General features: G+C 63.3%; 1 protein-coding gene across 5 annotated transcripts in view; it reads right to left on the bottom strand.

Annotated features, from left to right (window-relative positions):
• Positions 1 to 3,157: 3,157 nt before the first annotated feature.
• The window catches only part of BIN1 (bridging integrator 1), a 56,978-nt gene continuing 38,357 nt past the window's right edge, over positions 3,158 to 21,778 (bottom strand). Inside the window, exons 7-18 of one of the 5 annotated variants that reach the window (XM_081243126.1) lie at positions 17,939 to 18,024; positions 17,667 to 17,742; positions 16,217 to 16,299; positions 13,237 to 13,384; positions 11,800 to 11,928; positions 8,638 to 8,745; positions 8,065 to 8,088; positions 7,032 to 7,139; positions 6,150 to 6,236; positions 5,820 to 5,930; positions 5,470 to 5,571; positions 3,158 to 3,794 (exon numbers count right to left, since the gene is read on the bottom strand). In XM_081243126.1, the coding sequence (XP_081099252.1) occupies positions 3,687 to 3,794; positions 5,470 to 5,571; positions 5,820 to 5,930; positions 6,150 to 6,236; positions 7,032 to 7,139; positions 8,065 to 8,088; positions 8,638 to 8,745; positions 11,800 to 11,928; positions 13,237 to 13,384; positions 16,217 to 16,299; positions 17,667 to 17,742; positions 17,939 to 18,024 (1,170 nt within the window). In that variant the 3' untranslated portion in view covers positions 3,158 to 3,686. The remainder of the gene's footprint in view (positions 3,795 to 5,469; positions 5,572 to 5,819; positions 5,931 to 6,149; positions 6,237 to 7,031; positions 7,140 to 8,064; positions 8,089 to 8,637; positions 8,746 to 11,799; positions 11,929 to 13,236; positions 13,385 to 16,216; positions 16,300 to 17,666; positions 17,743 to 17,938; positions 18,025 to 21,778) is intronic. The other 4 variants (XM_081243122.1, XM_081243123.1, XM_081243124.1 and 1 more) reach the window with 4 other exon arrangements.

The following is a 21,778-nucleotide window of genomic DNA, read 5'->3' as shown; positions in this document are numbered from 1 at the left end:
AAGGAAGGCATTTCGCAACTCCATAGCATTCTGTGCCCGCAAAACCGCTTCTTCCCCCCTCCTCTTGAGGCTGTGCTCAGGCCGCACCCCCAGGGCCCTCCCCCTCCCAGGTGCCCTCGTTTCTCCCCCGGGCCATCTCCACCTCACTGCCCCTCAGCCCAGACCTCTCTCCTGAGCTCCAGGGCCCCTGCGAGAGCCTGAGCCCTCACAGGCCCCTCCAACTCCACTGACCTCACCCCCAGACTTGCCTACTCTTCTGCCCGCTTCTCTCTGCCTGACTGAGATGGGCCCCCCAGACGTCAGCTCCTGGGGACCCCCGTTAACTCTAAAGGCTCAGCGGAGACACCCGCTCCCGTGTGAAGCCAGGTGGTGGCGCCTTTCTGTCTCCAGAACCTTGGACTCACCACCACGAGAGCACCTGTTGTGGTCTTAACTGTTCCCGTCTGCTTCTCCCCAGACTGAGCACAGCAGGGTAGGAGCTGCACTGAATGATCTCTGTAATCTCCTGAGGGAGGTGCGAGGAACCAATCAGTGAACGGATGAACAGTGAACGATCGGTCAGGAGACTGGATCTATGCCGACACAGGCGCATCCCCAGCCACACGTCTCCAAGCGGCTGGGGAAGGTCACAGTCTACACGGTCTCCAGTAGTGGGACAGGTCCTCTCTCCAGCGGGAGAGGGGGGGCAGTTGGTGAACATTACTCCTGGAACATGGAGGAACAGCCCTGCGTGGGTTGTGTTCACCAGTCACACACTGACCTTGAGAGAGATCGGATGTGGTGAATAAAGCCAGGGTCTCCCAAATGTCACACACACACACTCATACATACACTTATGGTCTCCATCAGGCACATTCCCTGGTCTCTCAGCCCTTTCTGGAAGCCACCGTGGTGTGCACAGTCACTGGTTCCAATTCCTAGAACCCACCCCTCTTCTCCTTGGAAGCTATATCCAAATTTTGGTTCAGGTGTCCTCTCTCCCCAGCCCCCCAGCCCAACCCCGCCTCCATCTCAAGGCCTTGTAAGTTTGGGGCCAATCCTGAGGTCCCACCGCTGGCCACATGGCTGATTCAGCATTGGGGACCTGACCCAGTTCAGGCCAATGAGACAAAGGAGCTTTGCTGGGGGGCTTCTGGGAAGGAAGTCCTCCGCCGCTCTGTGTGGGGTGTGCAGACATCAAACCGGAAACGGTTGAGGACGCAGCCCAGAGATGAAGCTGACACTCAGGGCACAAGGGAGCCGGGAGCATCTCGGAGGGCCTGAGCCACAGCCCAACTGCCCACCCACCTCAGGCACTGAGGACAACCAGCTGAGGTTTGCTGAGCCAACAAACCCAATGTTCGGTCACAGAGCCCCTGCATAGAGCCTGGTGTTTGGGGTGGTGAGGCTAGAGGTGTGAACACTTGAATTCCCAGAGTCAGAGCCGAGGGTCTGCAGGCCAGTGGAACCAAGAGAAGCAACGCCAGCCTGGTCCCCAAATCCAACCAAGGAGGAGGAATAGGAGGCCAGCCGGCAGGCTGGACAACGTCCGAGTCACTGTGCAAGGCCTCCTGGGGAGCCGGCCGGAAGGAGGGGAGGCCAGGGGAGTCCACGAGATGGGCCAGGGGCGTCTGTGGCCTCGAGGATGCGGAGGGGAGGCCGACAAGGTGTGAGCTGCCTGGCTCTGAGCTCTCTTGGACTCACACACACCTGGAGGTGTCCCAGCTCCCAGACACTCTGGCGCAGCTCAGGCCTCGAGCTAGCTACTTATTCGCATGGGCGGGAGCCCCACACTCGGTCCTAGGGCTGGAGCTGTCCCTGCAGGGCCGGCTCCCTCCCCACTCCTACACGGAGCCCCCTGCAGGCCCCACCCGACACAAAGCAGGGCTCTTCCTGCCAAAGTAGCCCAGCTGCAAGGGAGGGGACCCCCTTGAGGGTCAGCCACCAGCTGATACCTCTCTGAATCTCACCTTGTGAGAAACCTAACGCAAATACTTTCTCCTGAACAATGTCTTTAAATTTCTCACCATGAAATAAAAGTGAAGCCTCTCATGTTGGCACCTGGCTGCAGGCCTCCACATACCCTACAGGGCACACACACCCCAGGTTTGGAAGCTCAGTGGAGCTCGCCTGGTTTGGGCTTCAAGCTTGGCTCCACCAACAATGAGCTGAGTGGCCTTGGGCAGGAGAATTAACCTGTCAACCTGGAAGGGAGGGAGGGAGGGAGGAGGAAAAGGGCGGAAATGCTAAAGCTTGTGGAAGCAGGGGCAATAGAAATCAACTTCCTGTGCCCCACTCTCATAATTTCCTTGCTCACAGAAATTCTGGATGACAGAGCAGACACTGTCAGCCACAGGACAAGGCAGAGCCACGGCAGTGACAATCCCGCCACCTGAAACAAAGCTCAGGAGTTATATCCAAAGATAAAGCGAAGACTCCAACGTTCATCCCTGTCACCTGCTTTTTCTGCAGAAGAGATTCATGCAGAGAAAAATCCTTGCCACCTGAAGTCCAGGCTGGTCCCTGGGCCCAAGAGCACAACTCCAGCGGCCCCCGGGAAGCACTCAGGCCACTGCTGCATGTGCCACATGCCACTCAGAGCCGCCCGCGTCCACTGATGGAGCTGGAGACCCGGGCTGCGTGCAGTGGGGGCCTTGATGCCGGACAGAGAGGCAGGTGGGGAGCGCAGCGGAGCCGGCCCATCAGGCCTTCCCGCCAGGGCTCAGCCCCTGCCCCTACTCCCGCCCCTGTCCCACCACTCACCAGCAAACCTCCCAAATCCCTCGAGCCTGACTCCTCATCTGTGCAATGCTGCCCTGGTACCGCCCCCGAGTTCTCACACGCACTAAATCGAGTCCCTGAGGGCGGCACCCAGCAGACTCCTGGGCACAGAGCTGGCTCTTCGAGCCCCTTGTCTGCTCTTCCCGTCACCGGGCCCCCATCTCCTGCAACCCCACCAACAGCCAGTGAAAACATCACGGGACAGGGCTAAAGCCCCTGCCGGGTCCGGGCCCAGATGAGCCCCAAAGGACGCGGAGGTCACGCACGGGCAGGGGTGCCGGCCAGGGCAGAGGGCCTGCAGGGGGGGCTGTCTCAGGACAAACGCACAGATAATCGCGGCTGCACTGCACAGCAGACAGAAATGGAGGGACACACACTCACACTTTGAGTACTTTTGTCATTTTTGTTTGTTTCATTTTGTTTTGAACACTAAGATTTATTTTCAAACAGCACACAGACGTCTGCGGGGCAGGGCCAGGCCAGGCTGGTGTCTGGGCCCGAGGTCTCAGGGGACGCTGGACGCCACCTGCGGCAGCTGCCAGGAAAGGGGGGCCCCCGGCCCGGGCGGCCGGCCCAAGCTTCAGGCAAGCGCAGTGCGCGGCGGCCCCCAGGCCCCGCCCCGCGGCCGGGCACCCAGGCGGCGGCAGCGGCGCCACCCAGCGGGCGCGGGCCGGGGAGGCGGCCGGGAACTCAACTAGGGGATACAGCAGCTTCAGGAACGCTGGCGATTCCGCCGGACTCGCCGAAACCAGGCTCTTTGGAAAACCACCTCATCTTTGGGAAGACACCTCCTGGCTTAGGTCTCTCCCCTCAATTTCCCTTTGCTTTTCAAAAGTTTAAAAACAAAAACGGAAAAAAAAAACACACATTTTTCGGGAAAAGGTGCTGCTGTTCACGCGTCCGCAGCACCACCAGCCGCTCCGCTCTCACTGCACCCTCGCGGTGAAGTTCTCGGGGAAGACGCCCCGGCACTTCTCCAGTTCCTTGTAAAGATTCCAGTCGCTCTCCTTCACGCCCATGAGCCAGCCTTCATCCTGAGGGGAAGCCAGCGCGTTGCATGGGGCTGGGGGAGCCCTCCTTCTGGCCGCTCATTTCCTCTAGACCATCACACCTGCCTTAAAGGATGCCTCCTCCAGGCAGCATTCCCTGCTCTTCTCTTGAGACCCAAACCGGGCCCCCCACAACTGGAGCCATCCCTCCCTGCAGTAGGTGCATTTAACTCTTTATTGTCTGGTGAGTCCTCCTCACCGCGGGAAGGCAGCCTGACTGCTGCACTGGTCCAAACGCCTCTAAACGACTCCTTCAATCCCCCACCAAAGAGCTTCCCACCAGCTAGTGCCCACAGAGGCCACATCACCGAGGAGGACATCAACTGTTCTTCCGGCCTTCCACAAACAATGCCAGAAAATTCTTCAGAGCACTGGCCACTTGAAAGCTTCTAGAGTGACCTGAGGCCATCCCACCAAGCCCTCCGAGTCGAACCTGACCTTTGCTTTAATACTGACCCCTCACAGGGATCATCTACCCAAGCCATGACAAGCACTGACCCCTGGGCCTGCAGTGACCACACGCCCCCTGCCACTGCTGCCCCTGCAGCGGGGCTATGCCTGGGACCCACCTGCAGGATTACCTGCCTTGTCCTAGACCCTGTGTGTGTCCTACCTGAGCCACTTCCACCCATCCCAGATGGCTCTCACTGTGGGCTGGGAGGCCAGGAGTCTGCTTCTAAAAACCCCACCTAGACCAGGGCTGGCCCACCGGGGAGATCGGCAGGGACCTGGGGCTTTAGGAAAATGGGCTGATTCAGCACCAGGCCCAGGAAATCCTTGTTACTCAAACCTCCCAGCCCACGGTGGCCTCAGTAAGTACCTAGTGTCCTCAAGCCCCAGCCCAGGACGCCCCAGCCAGTTTGGCCTCACCCCAAATCCAGACCTCTTCCCACCCTCGGCCACTCTGACAATTACACCACAGGGACATGTTGGTGACTGAACGGACTAGAGCCCCACTAGGTTCCCTCTGAACTGTGGCTGCCACCTGGATACCCATGTGGGCAGCCCCACTGGACCACCAGCACCCCACAAACAGGGGCTCCTGCTGAGGGGCCACAGCGACCTAAATAAAGCAGCCCGTCCAGACCTGGGGGGAGGGGAGGGGGCAGTTCTGCCCTACTCTGCGCCCCCCAGGGCTCAGCAAAGCCCACTCTGAGGACCTTCACAAGGAGAGGCCACAGCAGGAGAAGGGTCTGAGAGGCATCAGGGTGAGGACCAGCTGGGGACAGGGCTGTGGACTCGGGGGTCCATCACATGGGCAGGGAAGCGCGTGCCCTTGTGGACAGGGCTGGGCCAGCCTGGAGGGTGGCACCTGGGGCCAACAGGAGGCTGCAGAGAGGCGGGTGGGGGGATGTGGTCCATGGAGGGGCAGCCTGGGATGCGGTCCTGGAGGAGGGGGGCCCGGGTTGGGGGGGCCTGGAAGGGAGAAAGGGCCGAAGGAACTAGGATGCAGAGAATCGAGAGAAAGGCAGCAGAGGCTGCGGGAAGGAGGAAGCAAGAGGCAGGAAGTGAGAGACTGAGGGGGGCAGACGGGGTGAGAGCAGCAAAGGGAACCGTGCCGGCCGCAGGGAAGGGAGGCCTGGGGAGAGGCTGCGGGTCGGCTGGCGTGGCTCTGCTGCCCCCTGCTGGCCGCGCCGCCTCCCTGCAGACCGGGCCTCACCTGCTCCTCCGGGTTCTGGAAGGGGATCACCAGCACCACGTCCCCAGCTTTGAGCTGCAGCTCGTCCGTGTCAGTGGCCGTGTAGTCGTGCTGGGCCTGCACCTGCAGAGGGTGGGGAGAGCTGACACCCCTTTCCTCAGCAGCCTTTGTCCCACCTGCAGCCCCGTGGGCGCCGGGAGAAGGTGAAAGTAGCAGGAGCGGGGCTCGGACGCCACCTCGCGGACTGGGGAGCAGAGGACGGGTAGTAGTCGGGGAGGGACGGCTTTGGGCCCCCCACGTAGCCTCGGGCCCAGTGTCCTCCCCTCCCCGTGGAGGCAGCCGGCGGCTGAGGGTCAGCAGGCCAGGCTCACCTTGAACATGAACCCCGGGGGCAGGTCCAGGCGCCCTGCCCCGCTGCTGGCCTCCACCGTCACGTTCACAGTCGCCGAGAAGGTCTCCACCACCACCGCCGGGAGAGAGCTCTGGGGGGAGGGGGCGCAGGTTAGCGAGGGCAGGGAGTGGGTCCCGGAGGGCGGGGCCGCGCGGGCGGAGAAGGGGGTGTCTGTGCCCAATGCCAGACCAGCCTGCCTCCAGGTTCCTTACCAGGAACCATGACCTGAACCAGCACAGAGCAAGACACGGGGCTAGGGAGCCGCGGGCGGCGGGGAGAAAAGACAGGGCCTTGGTCCCTGTCATCTTACGGAGGCTGCTTCACTTGCTGTCTCCCCAGGCTCCTGGGCTCCAGCCGCAGGGTGGGTCCCACACGTCACCTCCGAGGCCTCTGCTGGCTGCAACATAAATGCCGGCATGGGGTCGGACACAGGATGGGGCGCTGAGACCAGGACAAGGGGAGGGGCCACGCAGAGCCAGTGCCTCTGCCTGGTACAGGGAGCCCCTCAAAGAAAGGCTCCGGGCATGGAAGTGGCTGGAGAAGGTGCTGGCAGACACACGGACCCCAAGTGACGTGCTGCTGAGAAGCCCGGCACAGGCCCCTGGGCCTGAGCCTGAGCCTGAGTCTCCCTGAGCCTCCCTCACAGGCCCTGCCCTCTAAGCCCAAGCCCTGGCCAAGCCTTGGCTTCCTCCCACCCGCCTGGCCCCGCTGGCCCCTCACAGGTGGCTCCCGTGGCGAGGGCCCAGGCAGGGCACCTCGGACACTGCCTGGCTGCAGACAGGCTGCGCTGGGCCCGCACTGAAACTCAGCCACTTCTGAGCTCTGGGAGCAATCACTCAGCCCTCCTAGCCCCCACCTCCTCATCTGTAGGAGGAGGAAATGTCTAGGTCAGGCTGAAGGTTAAAGGAGAATTCTGGAGAGTGCCCACCATGGACCTGGAGGTGCTCGAGACATGCCTCCCTCCCATCGTGGGAGGCCTGAGCTGGGAAGCTGGGACAGGGGTCGGCGAGCGGGTGAGGGGCTGACCTAACTGAGCCACAAGCCCTGCCCCGGGGCCTCCTGGCTCAGGGCCCTAGCCTCACCCTCAGTCCCACGGTGGCCTTGTCCGTCCTGTGCCCCCTCCTCCGGGCTCTTCCTCCATGCTACACCCCCAGAGGCCGGGGGCGGGTGAGGGGCTGGCGGGGGCACTTACTTGGGCAGGCCCCGGCTCGGCCGTCTGGCTGGGCCAGGCCACGGCAAAGGTGCCCTCGGCAGCGCTGGGCTCCCTGGAAGGCAGGCTGCCAGCTGGACTCTCTGTGGGCTAGTGATGGGCCACCAGGGAGAACAGGGTGGGAGGGGCGGGGGGCGGGGGGGCGGGAGACAAGAGAAGAAGGTCGTGAGCAGCGCAGCGTGGGCCCACGGCAGCAGATGGGCGCCTGCAGCCTGGCCGGAGCCCCACGGGGCACAGACAGGGACTCCCCGGAGGGACACCTCCTCCCACCACTGCCCAGGGGACAGGAAGGTGTGAATGTGCCACACGCAGCTCAGCACGTGGCTGGGGGGAGGCTCCGCCTGCCTGCACCAGGCTCTCTCTGGCCTCCTCCAGTGAAATACCCTGGAGCTTGCGAGCCCCAGAGCCTGGGCTGCTGGCACTTTCTCGCCAGCCCCTCCTGGTCCTGCGGGAGCCGCATCACCAGCTGTGGGGTGTCCCGTGTCCTCCCTGAGGACGTGGATGTCTGAGCCACCAGGCGATGACAGCACCTGTCGGGCAGGCGCCTGGCCTCACTCTGTGTGTCCTGTTTCTCGAATCATCTCTCCCCCCTCCTCTGTCCCAGCAGCTCCCTGGTGCCATTGCCCTGCGGGGCCCCTGCTGACAGAAAGCTCCTCGGGGGCAAGGACCCTCCACCCCAAGGCCCCCCTACCCAGCAGGCCTTGGCCCAGCACGGGGACACCCCATCCACCCTCGGGGACCAGTTGGTCACTGTCTACGCCACTCACAGGCCCTGACAACTGGGCTGCACCATGGGGGACTCTTCAGAGGCTAAGCTGAGGAGGCTTTTCCCACAGGGCCTGGCTGAAGGCCCAGTGTCTCCATGGAGGGGGCGGGCGGGGGGGGGAGCAGAACAGCTGGAGGAGCGGCAGCTCCCTGTGCGCGTGGGCACGGCCAGGTGTGCGTGTGCGTGTGCACCTGTGAACCAGCCAGGTGCAGGACGAGGCGGGGTGGGCACAGAGCAAACACAGCTTACCTCCCAGAGGTCCCACGGAATTGACTGAGCACAGCAGAGGGGAGAAGGACAGAGTTAGCACGGAGGTTAGAGGCGGCGGCAGGCAAGCAGTCCCCAGGGACCCCCACCCCGCACCCATCCCAGGGCCCTCGAGCCCAGCAGGCACAGGGCAGAACAGAGCCGGGCTCTGTGGTCCCCAGAGCACCGAGTCCTGGACACATTCCAGGCTACAGAGACCCCCCCCAGGCCAGGGAGTGCCCACACCCGGGGCTGCCGCCAGGAGAGGGGCAGGAGGGGGCTGAGATGGACCGTGTAAGTTGCCAGGTGAGTGTTCAGCTGACCTCGTCCTGAGGGTCCTCCTGCTGACCTGTGTCTGCCCTCTTCCCTTTCCCATGGTCAGGACCAAGGGAGGTGACAAGAACTGGGGACCAGGGCTCCAGGGGAAGGGCAGTGAGTGGGAGGAGAGCCTGGTGACCCCAGGACCCCCAAAGGCCTGGGCCTAGATGGGCCCACATGGCCGGTGGGCAGACATGAACCCAGGCCCCGGTGCCCAGAGGCCGGTGGGCCCGTGGGCAGTGGTGGGCTCACACCAACCTGACCAGAGGGCGTGGGCGCCTTCACAGGGCTTGCCACAGGTGGGAGGGGGTCAAAGTCCAGGTCCAGCAGACTGGCCTGCTCCGAGAAAGGCCCCGGGGCCTCAAACTTGGCAACAGCAGCAGAGAAGGAAGGCAGTTAGTAACAGGCTGTGAGCACTCAGCCAGGGCGGCACAGCAGGCTCCGCTCCCAGACACACCCATCAGCACAAGGGCACGACCCACACCACACCCCCGGCGCAGGCTCCACCCACACAAGGACACACCTGGGGCTGGCTCGCTGCTGGCCAGCCGCCAGGCAGCCACCGCCAGACCAAGGCCGAGCCCCCAACTGTCTCGCGTCTGTCCCATCCTGCAGGCCGAGAAGGCCTCCCAGTGTCTGCGCCCACCAGCAGCAGCCCCGGCCAAGGCCCGGGCTGGACAAGACCACACTCAGTCCCCCGGCTCGGAGGGCCCCTGGATAGGTACAGGCCTCCCCTTGCTGCGGCAGACTGACAGGCAGTCCTGAGGTGACACCCACCCCCAGCCAGCTCAGGGCCGAGCCAGCAAACAGAGCCCAGGAGCCCCGTCGTAACAGAGGGGGGGGCCCCAACACCTGAGCACCCGTGTTCACACTGCACGTCCCTCCCCAGCCCCCCCAGGTTTCCCATTCAGTGGGGCTGAGCACAGCCCAGGAATGTGCGTGTAGCAGGAATGGCCCCAGGAGACGGGCCGCAGCGGCCCCGTCCACAATGTGAGAAGCCAGCCCCTCAGTAAGCTGGGCCAGACGATCATGGAAGAAAAGGGTCTTTCCCAGAGCCACCCTGGAGGACAAGCCGCCTGGCACCAGTGCCCAGCGGACACGCTGCCTTCCTAGGAGGAGGGCTTGCTCACCTGTGGCCCCATCTCACATAAGGGGCTTCCCCGGGTACAGGGAGGGCTATGCCTGCCCAGGCTCGGCCCAGGGTCCTCCCCTCAGGCAGGGCTGGGAGGGCCACAGCCCCGCAAGCCCGGGCCAGCCAGCTTCCCTCCCCACCCACTTGATGGGGCCCAGAACTGACGGGACATGCCCTCCAGCCCGAAGCACCTGAGGTCCTCCATTTAGAAGGACCCGAGACCTGGAAGCATGGACAGGGGTCCCCCGGGGGGGCCTTCCCAGCTGAGCTGCGGCCTGTGCGGGGAGACCCAAGACCCGCAGTCCTGAGAAGGGCTGGTGCCGCCAGCTTACAGCTCAGGGGATAAGGCACAGAGGGCCCAGGCCCAAGCTCAGGGGACGCACTCCCGCCCCACGCTCATCCCCAGCCACGGACTCTCCTTCAAGTCAAGCCCTGTCCAACGAGCCTGGGAGGAAGGTCACTGCCATCTCTAGGGGACCGAGTGTCCGGGAGGCCGCGCAGGCTGGGTCCTGGGTGCCCTCACCGGCTGCAGGCAGCATTTCTCTGCCCCTCATGGCCCCACCACCCACCCCTCTAAGAAGCCAGCCAGGACCAGGCAGCCGCTGCCCCACGAGACTCCGAGGGGACAGGGTCACCAGGCCAAGGGCCGCCCGCGCACTCTCTGCTCACCTCCCAGCAGGCCAGCCTCCCACCATGCAGGCCCGGAACCGGCCTCGGGGGCAGGCACGCAGGCTACTCACCACAGCCCAGCAGAGCAGCGCTGTCGGCACAGCATCCTGGGGGGACCAGCCCACCCCAGCCCCACGCAAAGCACCCCCGGTGAGGGCTCTCCAACCCCACTGGGCGGGGCCCCGGCTCCGGGGAGTGGGCGGAAAGACGGAGGGGAGGCATGCGGGGAGCACGGCGAGGGCCACGCTCAGCGGGCGGCCTGGCTGCAGGTGAGGCCCTCAATTCCTCACCTGTGAAGTGGGGACAACCTCTCCCAGAGGGGACTGAAAACCGAACCAGGCCCGGTAGGTCAGCGGCTGGCTCCACTCCCTGCGCAGTGTCTACTAGCCCTCGCGTGCACCCCGAGGCGGAGGCAGGCTCCAGGTGGCTAGCATCCCAGCCACAGGCTGCCCCGAGGCCGCGGTTCCCCAAGGCCCCGGGAGTGCCCGGGGCCAGCCTCAGCCAGGCTCTCCAGAAAGGCTCCCTCCCGGGTCCCCCGAGACAGGGCAACCCCCGCCCTCCCCCAGCCGCCCTGCACTGAAAGTTCCAGCTCCAACCCGAAGTCCTCCCGTGGGGGCTGGAAGCCCACTCACCCCACGGCCCCTCATCGCGGAGAGCACGGTCCTCCGCTCCTAACTGCCTCTCCCCCGACGTGCCACCCCCCAGCCCTGCCCCTCTCTGCAGGCCTCTGAGCTTGTGCAAAGGAGCCTGCACAAGGCAGAACCCAGACACCCAGGCAGGACAAGCCCACAGCAGCGCTGCAACGTGGGCCCAGCACAGCCTGGGACGAGGCAGCCTGCATGAATGGCGAGGCCCGGCGGGGACAGGGCGGCCCGGCTGTGAGGCCCGGAGGCCAGGCTTGGAGTGGTCGGTGCACTGCGGCCTCTGTGAGCTGACCCGACCATGTGCGGCCCACCCGCCTGCCACCACAGTGACCTCCCCTGCTCCACCCACCCTCCGTCCCCCTGGGGATGGGCATTACGTGCCTCCTAGGGCATGGACAGCAGGACCCGGGCTCGGCAGCCCAGCCACAGCCCCGGCTCCAGGTGGGGTCAGAAGCTCTGGGAGCTAAAGTCTCAGTGCCTTGCAGGTGTTCGCAACCCTGCGAGTCACCTCCTCACCGCCGCCCAAGCAGCATTCTCCTGACGCGCACGCAACTCCCGGCAGTTCCTGAGCCTGTCCCTCACCCGTCCTGACCTACACGCATGCACGCTGCCACCTCTGTCTAACGCACGGTGTCTGCTCATAGGCAAACGTCACCTGCTCCAGGAAGCCTTCCCTGATTGGCCCAGGTCCTCCATGCTCCCCGCCCCTTTTGGCCACAGCATCAATGGAACGGAGAGGCCACTGCGCAGCCGACGGTCTCTACTAGGACTGTTTGCCCGTGTCCCTACGTCTGGCCACGTGCTCAGAGATGAGGGATGACGGGTGGAGGGACGTAGGGACGTGCGAGAGAGAGGCCCAGAGCTGACCCCTGCTCCTGAGGCAGAGGAACTGGGGGTGGGAGTGGGGGAGGCCATGCACACCCTGAAAGAGCGAGAGAAGGGAGAGAGAGCTGGGCCGCGGCGGCCGCGGCTGACCTGGGAGGGGGTGGTCACGCTGATCTCAGGGACAAACGTGTCCTCAAACAGGCTGAGGGTCTGCTGCTGCTTGACCTCTGTGCACGGGGTGTGTTTGGGAGGCGGAGGGACCGGTGGGCCTTTCCGGAGCTGGGGGTCGGCAGCAGGTGGGGGGCCGCACAGCAGAGCACGGGGGCCGGGGAGACAGAGACAAAGCCACGTTAGTCACAGCCCCGGCCACGGTGCCCCCCAGCCGCCAAGGAGGACGAAACAGGAGAGCCACTGCTCCCCGAGACACGGACACCGAGACCACAGGGGCCCCCGGGAGGGGCCGAAGCAGGCGGTCGGAAGCCCTGTGCAGAGAGAAGGGAGGGCGGAGAGCGAGGGAGAGAAAGAAGAGAGAAGAGGAGAGAACAGGACAGAAAAGAAGGAAAGAAGGGCCTGCGGGGCCGCCAGGGGCTGCCATCGGAGGGTGTGGCTCTCCCCGCCCTCGGGGGAGGCTGAGGAGAGAAACAGGAGCTGAGAGAGAGCTGGGCGTCCAGCCCCCTGCCTCTGCTCCTGCACGCCCAGGCCCCCTGCCCACCCCAACCCCTGGAGGAGCTGCAGCCCAGCCTCTGGCCATCACCCCCGAGGCCAGCACACAGCCAGGGCCCCGCAGAGGGCCACACACCTGCCCACTCGGGGACCTCAGCAAGTCACCCCCCCGCCCAAGCCTGGGTTTCAGCGCTTGTCGAGCTGGGGTGATAACAGCATCTGCCTTACAGGCTGGTTGTGAGGACGATGAATGAAAATACAGAAAGGCTGGCGCAGGGTCCGGCCCCGAGCAAGTGCTCGAGTCAAGTGCAGGCTCTCAACACCCTCTTAGCATCGCTCTCCTAATCAGCTGTCGGGCGGGCCCACAACCGGCAGAGCTTCGGCCAGGAGCCGAAGGGCCAGGGGACAGCCTAGCGGGGCTCAGATGGTCCTGCCTGGTGGACCCACCCCTCCTTTCTCCCTTTGCAGCTCCCGGGGATGCTGCAGAAACCTGGAGAAAACGGACGGCGGGGAGCGGGCTTCCCCCTCCCGCTCCCCTCACTGAGCCCCTCCTCTCGATGCCCCTTTCAGGGTCCCGCATGGCCCCCCGCAAGGAAGAAGGCAAGGAAGAGGGGCAGGCAGCCACCTGCGCAGATCTGGATGCTCTGGGGGCTGAGGGCCCTGGAGACTGTGTCTCGGGAGGAAGAGAAGGCAAAGAAGGTCAAGCAGCCCAAAGGCCAGGGGAGAGGAGAGAAGGGGACGCTACAGCAGGGGGCGGTGGGGGGACACTTCAGGAGGAGACAGACGGTCACAGATGCCCCTGTGGGGGCCACGGAGAGGAGCCAGGGCCGGCAGGGACAGGGGACAGGGATGGTGGGGGAACGGCGGCAGAGCAGGAGGCAGAGGAAGGAAGGGAGGGGACGGGCCACCAAGACACGTGCCTACCTGAGACGGGGATTTGGGGAGGGCGGCCCCGGGGGCGGCCGCAGCAGCCGGCTCTGGTTCGTGGTTGACTCTGATCTCGGGGGTGGCGGCAGGGGAGCCATCAGGCGGAGGAGAGGGGCTCTTGTTCCCTTTCGCAGGGGCGTTGTCACTGGGGAGGCGAGACAAGAGAGGGGCCCGGATGGAGGAAGGCCGCGGCGTCCAGGAAGGAGTGTGCGTGGGACAGGGTGTGTGCACGTGCCAATGCCCCGGGGACCCGTGTGTGAAAATGTGCACGCACGTGTGTGTGTCCACATAGATCCCGGGAAACCGAGGGTGCACGTGTGTGTCCAGACTCACTGGAAAAACGTGACGCCCACGTGTGCACCAGTGTGTGTCCCCGTGCACCCACGTGTGAAACTGCACGTTCATGTGCAGGAGGACGGGTGGAAATCAGGTGATACAGGCGTGAGCACCGGGAACAAGCAGGTGTCCGCAGCAGGGCCTGCCCTGGACACAGTGACAACCACACCCGGAGCTGAGGTCTGTGGGCCCCCGGCGGGTACAAGGGCGGGACCCGGGAGCCGCCGCCAGGGGCCAGCCAGCCTCCCTCAGGCCTCCACCAGGTGCAGGGGCGCCGAGCCCCACAGCAGGAGAAAGCCACGCATCCTAGAGGCAAAGTGAGTCTCACCCCACGCGTCACTCAGCAGCCTCTGCGCTCAGGGCAGCCCCACTCCTCAGCCTGAGCCCACGGGCCTCTGGACCAGCTTGCCTGCCGTCCACCCCTCATGCCAGGAAACAGCCAGCCCCGCTCCCCAGGCCCCGAGGCTTTGCTCCCGTGGGTCCTCCCGGGGAACCTGGGCAACCGGCAGAGGCAACAGGCAGAGAGGGTAAATAAATGGGGGGGGCGGTTCTTCACAGCGGGGACGAGAGGATGAGGCCCCCAAGTCGAGTCTCAGTACCAACAAGGACAAACGGTGTGCACGGCCCGCTACTGGGTGCAAAATAGAAATCTATGCTGTCCTTGCCTAAAGAAACTCTAGAACAGTGCTGACTGAGACCAGCCACCAGCTACAGGTGGCTGTTCAAATTAAATAAATTAAAAATTCAGCTCCTCAGTCACACTGGCTACATTTCCAGTGTCCAGCAGCCACACGAGGCAGGCAGGCCTAGAAGGACAGACAGAAACTAGTGACCCCATCACCTGCCCAAGCATGGCGGGGGGCCAGACAACGGCACAGATGCGTGGGAGACTCGCTGGTTCCTTCTCACCTTTACTGAATGTGTTTTATGGGAACGTCTTTGCCTCCTTAAAGAATACACATACATCCAGTATATGTACACACGCACGCACGCACACACAGAATTCCTACAAACCGCGGAGCTGCAGCAGCCGTCTCCCTGAGCCTCCCGGGCCCCCCTTCTGGTTGCATCCTCCACTCCTGGTCGGGCCACAGCCCAAGAGGAACGTGCTAAGGCGGTCTGCCCGCCCCCCGTTCCCACCGACACCCCTCTGCCCTGTGCCCCCCAACACGCACACCACACACAGGAAGGCGAGTTAGGGGTTAGTGGCGCCCTCGGCAGGGCCAGGCGCATGCACAGGGGCCAGGGTGCTGGCCTCCGAGGCCCCCCGCACACAGCACTCACTGCCGGTACCTGTTCTTCTTTCTGCGCAGCCGGGAGAACAGTTTAGTTTTCTTTCTGTGGGGACGGGCGGGACGTGGAGGCCTTCATTTCGGGGAAATGCAGATGTGGGCCCGGCCTATTCCCTTCCCTCATCAGCAGCCCCTCTGCTCAGAGGAGGGCTAAGAGCAGAAGCCCTCCTAACTCCCGGAGGCCGGGAAGAGGGCCCAGTCCTGCCCACGGCCCCAGCTGTCCAGTCCTGGGGACCCTGCTGGCCTCCGCGTCCTGCCAGGCACCCTGAGGTGGTGCCCACAGAACAAGCAGAAGAGGACGCTGCCCTGAAGCAGGACCTGACGAGCAGCAGGCGGCTCAGGCCAGGACAGCGCTGGCCACCCGCCCTGCCAGGGGTCCAGCCACAGGAGCTCTGGGGCCCAAGAAGGACCGGGGTCAGCGGGCCAGCGGGGGTCCCTGGGAGAGGTGGCAACCTGGCTGCCCACTTTGCTGCAAAGGAGGCTCACAAGCCTCCACGGCCCTTCCTCTCCCCTCAGACCAGCCCTTTCCCAAGGCGGCCTGGCCCCCGCTGCCTGCACTGCCCGGGTGGGCGGCGCCCTCCACCCTCCTCACCCATCCTGGATGCGCCACCATGACCTCCAGGCCAGGCAGTGACCTGGGAAACACGTTTTGGCCTTTATTGCCCCCAGGGCCCCCTGTGGGCCGCTCCCTCCCTCACACATACTGTGTTTGCAGGAGAGAAGAGGGACAGTGACATTCACTGAATATTGACTGCCTTCCTCCTCCTAGGGGACACCCTAATTACCCCAAGAACCAGATGCAATCACCCCGCCTTGCAGACGAGGAGGGCGAGGTGCATCGCTGCTCCACACTGTGCTGCGATGCACAGCAGCTCACGGACGGAAAGGAAGGGAAATCTCAGACTTGCTGTGGTTTCCCACGGGCCACAGCCGAGGGCCAGGTGTTTCCCCTCCTCCCTGGAGCTCTCCCCTCAGGAAGCAGAGCTCCCCTCTGGGCAGAGGGCAGGAAAAGGGCACCCCCCCCCAGTCCGGGGCCTCGGATAAGGTTGGGACCAGGCCTCCACTCTACGAGGAGGCTCCCTTCCCATTGGGCTGCATCATTTAGTCCACCGGGCCCGCCTGCAAAGCTGCACAGATAGGGAAGCCAGGCCCAGGCAGGGGAGCTGCAGGCTGCCCGGGAGAGCTCCTTCCCAGAAGGGACACGGGGTAGAGGAGGTGGGGCACCCTCACCTGTTCCCCTGAGCACAGGGAGGCCCAGCCAGAAAGGACCTCAGCAAAGAGCCCGGCCCCAGACCACACCTCCCTCAGCCCCCAGCAGCCCTCTGCAGGGGAGGGGGGGCATCACACACCTGGGCTGGGCCTTGATCGTGAAGGTGTTGCTCCCGTGCTGCTTCTCCAGGCTGACCAGCACATCGTTGAGGTTCTGGTTGAGCTGCAGGAGGGACAGCAAGCCGGTTGGGTGGGGGCCACCAAACAGCCCCCCTCTCCCTAACAACATCCCTGACTCTCTTCCTCCCCACCAGCCCCTCCCCTGTGCCCCTGCCCCAACCAGGAGCAAGCTCTTCTCTTCCCATCACTGGGGGCAGGGAACCAGCACACCTGTCCCAGAAAACCCACAGGAAAAAAGGAGGAGGCAGTGGGCTGCCCTGCGAACAGCTACTGTTTCTGGGACCACCTTTTTCTTCTTCCTACTTACAGGCGTTTCCTAAAATGCCCCATAGAGCTTGTACTGTTTTTAATTTTTTTCAATTGTTTTTGCAAATTAACTGTTGATCCTAATTGCTGAAGCCACTTGCCAAGATGCTTTCAGGCCACGTTACAACTGCCAGAGGTTTCACCGAAAGCCCAGGCAAGACGAGGGGCTTACCCCATGCACCTCGTGATTCTCTTTACTGAGTATACTTCCCTCTGCTTTAGCCACTAGGAAGCCCAGAGCTGAATTTTCCTCCCACTTTACATAAATGTTTTCTTCCCAAAACACCTCTCTCTGTTTTTTTTAAATTTTTTTACAAGTTGTCTCAAATCTTTGAAGGGAAGAAGAAAAAGTAGGAAGGAAAGGGAAGGCCTACCAGGCAGGAAACCATACTGAAGGTGGTCACTCAGGACAGGCCCCAAGCTGGCAAAAGCCCTCCTCCTGCCCTGGGCCTGGAATGCCCCACAATCACTTCATTCCTCTGGGCCCAGGAGACAAACTCAGGTCCACCCGCGGCACAGGGAGGGAGGGAGCTGCCAATGCCGGGTTCCTCCAACTCAGCTGTGCAGCTTAACTGACAGTTTAATCAAATTGATGATAGCACAAGATAGGAGTTTAAGCTAATCAGACCCCTTCTTGCGCCAGATTCTGTAGATAGAGCAGACTTGTTTCAATGTCTTAAGAAACATGAAAAGACATTTTTTTAATTGGGAAAAGTTTAGTAATTTATTATCTGCCTACAAATTGGAAAACTGCCACTCTTTTCTGACACTGAGCTCCCTGGGCCAAGGCTGCCTGAGAGCACGTTTCCAGTTTGAGGGTGGTGGGCTCCACCCAGGCAAGGAGAATAGAACTGGGAGCAGGGAGGGGGCCGGGGCTGGACCCCTGGGGTCCACTCGCAGCCTCCCCAGAGCACCCGGCAGCTCCCACTGGGCCCTGACACTCTGTTCCTTGAGGACTGGGCCCTGACACTGTTTCTCAGGGGCCCACAGGGTCCCCCTGTGGTCACCAGCATGTGTCCAACCGCAGCAGGGAAGAGGAAGCTCGGCCCACCCATGCCTCTGACCCTGGCCCTTGGCAGGTGGAGCACAGCCCAGGGGCACTACCTTACTCATCTCCTTGTGGAAGTTCTCCTCCAGGCCTGCGATGCTCTGAAATGTGTTGACATAGAAACCCACACGGCTGCAGGGGGGAGGGAAGAAGGGCCAGGTGAACTGCAGGTCAGGGTGCGCAGCCCAGGAGAGCCGCACGGGCTGCTTCGCCTCCATCCTCACCGGACCCAGCCCTGGGAGGGCGCGGAGCAGGGCACGCAGAATGGCCATGCCGCCTCAGGAGGAGAGGGCGGCCGAGGCTCGGCCCGCCACCCCCCGCCCCTCACCTGTTCCACAGGGACGGCAGCTCCTCCTGCAGATCCACATTCATCTCCTCAAACACCTTCTGGGCTTTGATGAGCTCCTCCTCGGCCTGGGGGGCGGGACGGGTCATTCCCCTCTGCCAGGCCTCCGGCCCGGCCCACCCAGGCTAGGCCACGCCCCCCGCCCCAGTGCACGGGACCAGGGCTCGGGCAAGATGGAGGTTGACGTGGATGTGGACGCCCGGGCAGACCTCCCCATGCAGCACCTCGGGCCCCTGCAGCCAAGCCCGTCAGAGGTATTCCGGGCAGAGCAGCCACGGCCAAAGGGAGAACCCAACCCGGCCCCCAGCATCTGGCCCAGGTGCGCCAAGAAGGAGGTGGGGGAGGAGAACCACAAGAAGGCGTGAGACAAGGGACAACGGGGGCTGGGGCACAGGAGGGGCAGAGGCCCCAGACCCGGCCAGGCGGGACCCTGCTCACTTCCAGCGGAGCCTCTCTCAGGCGAGGAGTCCGCGTGCCGCCCGGCTCTCGCGCCGGCCCCTCTGACTATGCCTTCCCTCCTCTCCCAGGTCTGGCCTCAACCACCAGCCGGACTTGGCCGCCCTGGGAGAGTCTTTCCTACCCTCTCCCGACCCCTCTCCCCTCTGTGACCCTTCCCCACCAGACTGAGGCCAGAGGCAGCAGATCGGGCACATCCACGAGAGGCAGGGGAGGAGGGAGCCGGGCTGCTGGGCAGGGGGCCTGCACCCACTCCCGAGGCCTGGGGGCCGGGCGCCGGCCGGGAGCCCTCCAGGCCTGCCCACACCCACCAGGCGGGGGCGCTAAGACCCCATCACAGAGCCCAAGAAAGGAGCTTGGCGAGGGCTGAGCCGAGGGTAGGGGTGAGTCACAGACCCCGGCCCCAGAAACGGCTCGGCTAGCACATTCCGGAGGGCGCTGCAGGAAACAGTGACTCAGGGGGGGTGACTTGGATTCAGGCTCTGAGTCACAGCCCAGGAACGAACGTGGAGGCCCCGCCCAGGAGAAAACTCCCCTCCAGCAGCCTCATGTTCGCAGGCCAACTGGCTGGAACCGCCAGACTGCCACAGAGCACACCCAAGTTGCCCCATCCACCTTGAGCCCCCCCCAGCTGTCCCATCCAGCTTCAGGCACCAGCATCAGCCCGAGTCAGGGCCTACCCCCCCGCTGTGCCGGGCCGAGCCGCGGTGAATTTGGGGGTGGGATCTGGAGGGAAGAAGGGCCACCGTGCCCCTGACTACATGACCTTCAGGTTGCTGGAACTTGCTAGAGTAAGCAAGAGCGCCTCGCCTCACTTTTTAAAATCTCATTTAAAAATTAAAGGGAGGGCTTCCCTGGTGGCGCAGTGGTTGGGGGTCCGCCTGCCGATGCAGGGGACACGGGTTCGTGCCCTGGTCCGGGAGGATCCCACATGCTGCGGAGCGGCTGGGCCCGTGAGCCATGGCCCCTGAGCCTGTGCTCCCCAACGGGAGAGGCCACAGAAGTGAGAGGCCCGCGTACCGCAAAAAAAAAAAAAAAATTAAAGGGAGTCCACAGAATACTAATAACAAATATTATCAAAAAAAATTAAAGGGAGAATAGGAAATAAAAGAAATGTCTCTAAGCATGCATGCCTCGGGCCACTCCTGGAATGGGTCAGATCTGTGGTGCCCTCCAGGCCATGGGCCACATCATCCCTGCCTTAGTCCTCTGAGAATCCCAGTGCCTGATGGGGGGCCACTACCCACACTTCCAGCCTCCAGCATCTCGCACTGTCACGTGGGCCTCCCACCCAAGTACCCACAGGCCAGCTCAAGTCCCACATCCTCCAGGACCACCTTGACCGCCCAGGCTCCTGCAGCCACAGAGACCACCGCTCTGGTCCCCACGATGCTCATCCTAACTCCCCAAATGGACAAGCGTAGCCAAGACGGTGGCGGACAGCACAGCAGCTCGTAGCTGTGCACCAAGCGCTGTTCTCACACCCAGCAATGCTGCAAAGGACAGGGTGGCTCCGTTTTAGAGTTCCTAGAAGTCAGGGCCTGTGTCTTTTATTCCCTTTGAGTCACATTCCTCATATCCTGGCTCTTTCAGAAACACTAGCGGTGGCAGGAGGTGCGGGGAGAGCTGTCCATTGTTGGGGAGGCCCTGCAGCCCTGGTGGCTCCACTACACGCCGCTGGCGGACATGTAGAGCAGTGGGAAAGCTCGCCATGCAGCAGGGCCCCGGGGCCCTGCAGGCAGATTTGGGGAGGCCCCGGCCCACATGGAGAGCAGCTCGGAAGCAGCCCAGGGGACCTCCGGAGCTGGCCGGCTCAGGAGAGCACAGCCTCAGGAGGTGGCACTGTCCCCCCAAAGTCAAGTCAGCCAGCAGGGCAGTCCCAGGACCTCAAGTGCCCCAGCTCACTGCCAGCCAAAGGCCTGAAGGCTCCCCAGCCTCCAGCCAGGCGTGAGGCAGGGTGGAGCAGGAGGAGAGGCTCAAATGAAAACTGGATCCAAATGGGAATGTCAGTTTGGCCGAAAGGCGAAACATCTGCAATCCAACATGCAAAGATGAGATCCCGTGCCTTGGCCTCCCCCGGCCATCCTCCAGGGCCGATCCTCCAGGGCGGGGGCCTGGGGGCCCTCCAGCAGGATCCCCAACCACACCCATCCCGGGAGCCCCAAAGCGGCCACGGCCACCACCCCAAGCCCCACAGTCTCCCAGGGGCTTCTCCCACAGGACAAAAATGTTCACCTGGCAACCGTGCCAAACCCGTCTCAGGGGAAATTATGCAGAAATCCTGGCTCTGGGTGAGTGGCCCCATTCCCCCTCCAGCCAGAAGTCCTGAACTCTACAGGCAGGACAGGCCACTCCAGCCCCTCGGCCCTCCTCCACCTCCTGCAGCAGGGGAGGACACGGGCCTGTCCAAGACTCCCCCGGCCATTTCCCGCAGACCCTGGAGAGGTGAGGCTGTCGACAGCTCAGTGCCTCCAAAGTCGGCCCACAGCTTTGGCCTAAAAGACATCAGGCAGCAGGTAGCCACAAGCCCACGCAGAGCCCAGAGTTCTCCATATCCCAGGCATTCAATACGTGTGGGCTGAAGGTGAGGAAATCAGATGGTGGCCCAGAAAAAAGGGGGCAGCTGCCCAGAGCAAAACCCCAAACCCCACCTCCTGGGTGGGGCCTCTGTCACCTGCCCCCACCCCAGGACCACGAAGGGGTGCTACAGCCTGGTCAGTTTCACCGGACTGAGAACCACGAGGCCACCTCTCCCAGGGCACTGCATCGTGGTCCTCGGCCACACTGTGCTCAGCCAGGACCCGGCCCATTCCAAGGTATTGCCAGGATAGTAGTTACCAATCACGACTTTTGTACAAAGAGCCTCCTCCAGGAAGCCCTCAGGGACCACTGTGATGTGGACTGTTTGCCCTCCATGAAATTCCCAAAGAGCCAATCCTCTCGGCCCCAGGTCTCAGCGTCCCAGCCAGACTGAAGAGCCTTCCCGGCATCCCCTCCAGGGGCACCATGGGGCCTACAGGTCCACTTACAAGGGTCACCATGACTCTGGCCAGCTGTGGCAGGACCACCCACATGGAGCCCCGGGCCAGGGAAACAGGATAATGACCCAGGGCTTGAGCCCCAACTCAGGCACTAAGCGGCTCTGAGACGTTGGGCAGGAGATTCTGCCTCTCTGGACAGGTTTGTCTCCTCTGTAAATTCAGGGCAACCTCACAGTTCTCATGAAGCTTGAAGGACAATGCATTAAAGACACCACATCCCTCCCCGCAAGAACCCTCACAGAGGACAAAGGTTCCGAGGCTTTCCTGGGCTCCTGGGGGCTAGGATTTCAGAGTCGGTCCCAGGACGACCAGAGCCCCGGGCACC

The sequence above is a fragment of the Mesoplodon bidens genome, assembly GCF_964165515.1.
Source record: "Mesoplodon bidens genome assembly, chromosome: 8".
Lineage (NCBI taxonomy): Eukaryota > Metazoa > Chordata > Mammalia > Artiodactyla > Ziphiidae > Mesoplodon > Mesoplodon bidens.
Note: the sequence above shows the minus strand (reverse complement) of the source record. Positions and strands in the feature narration are given on the sequence as shown.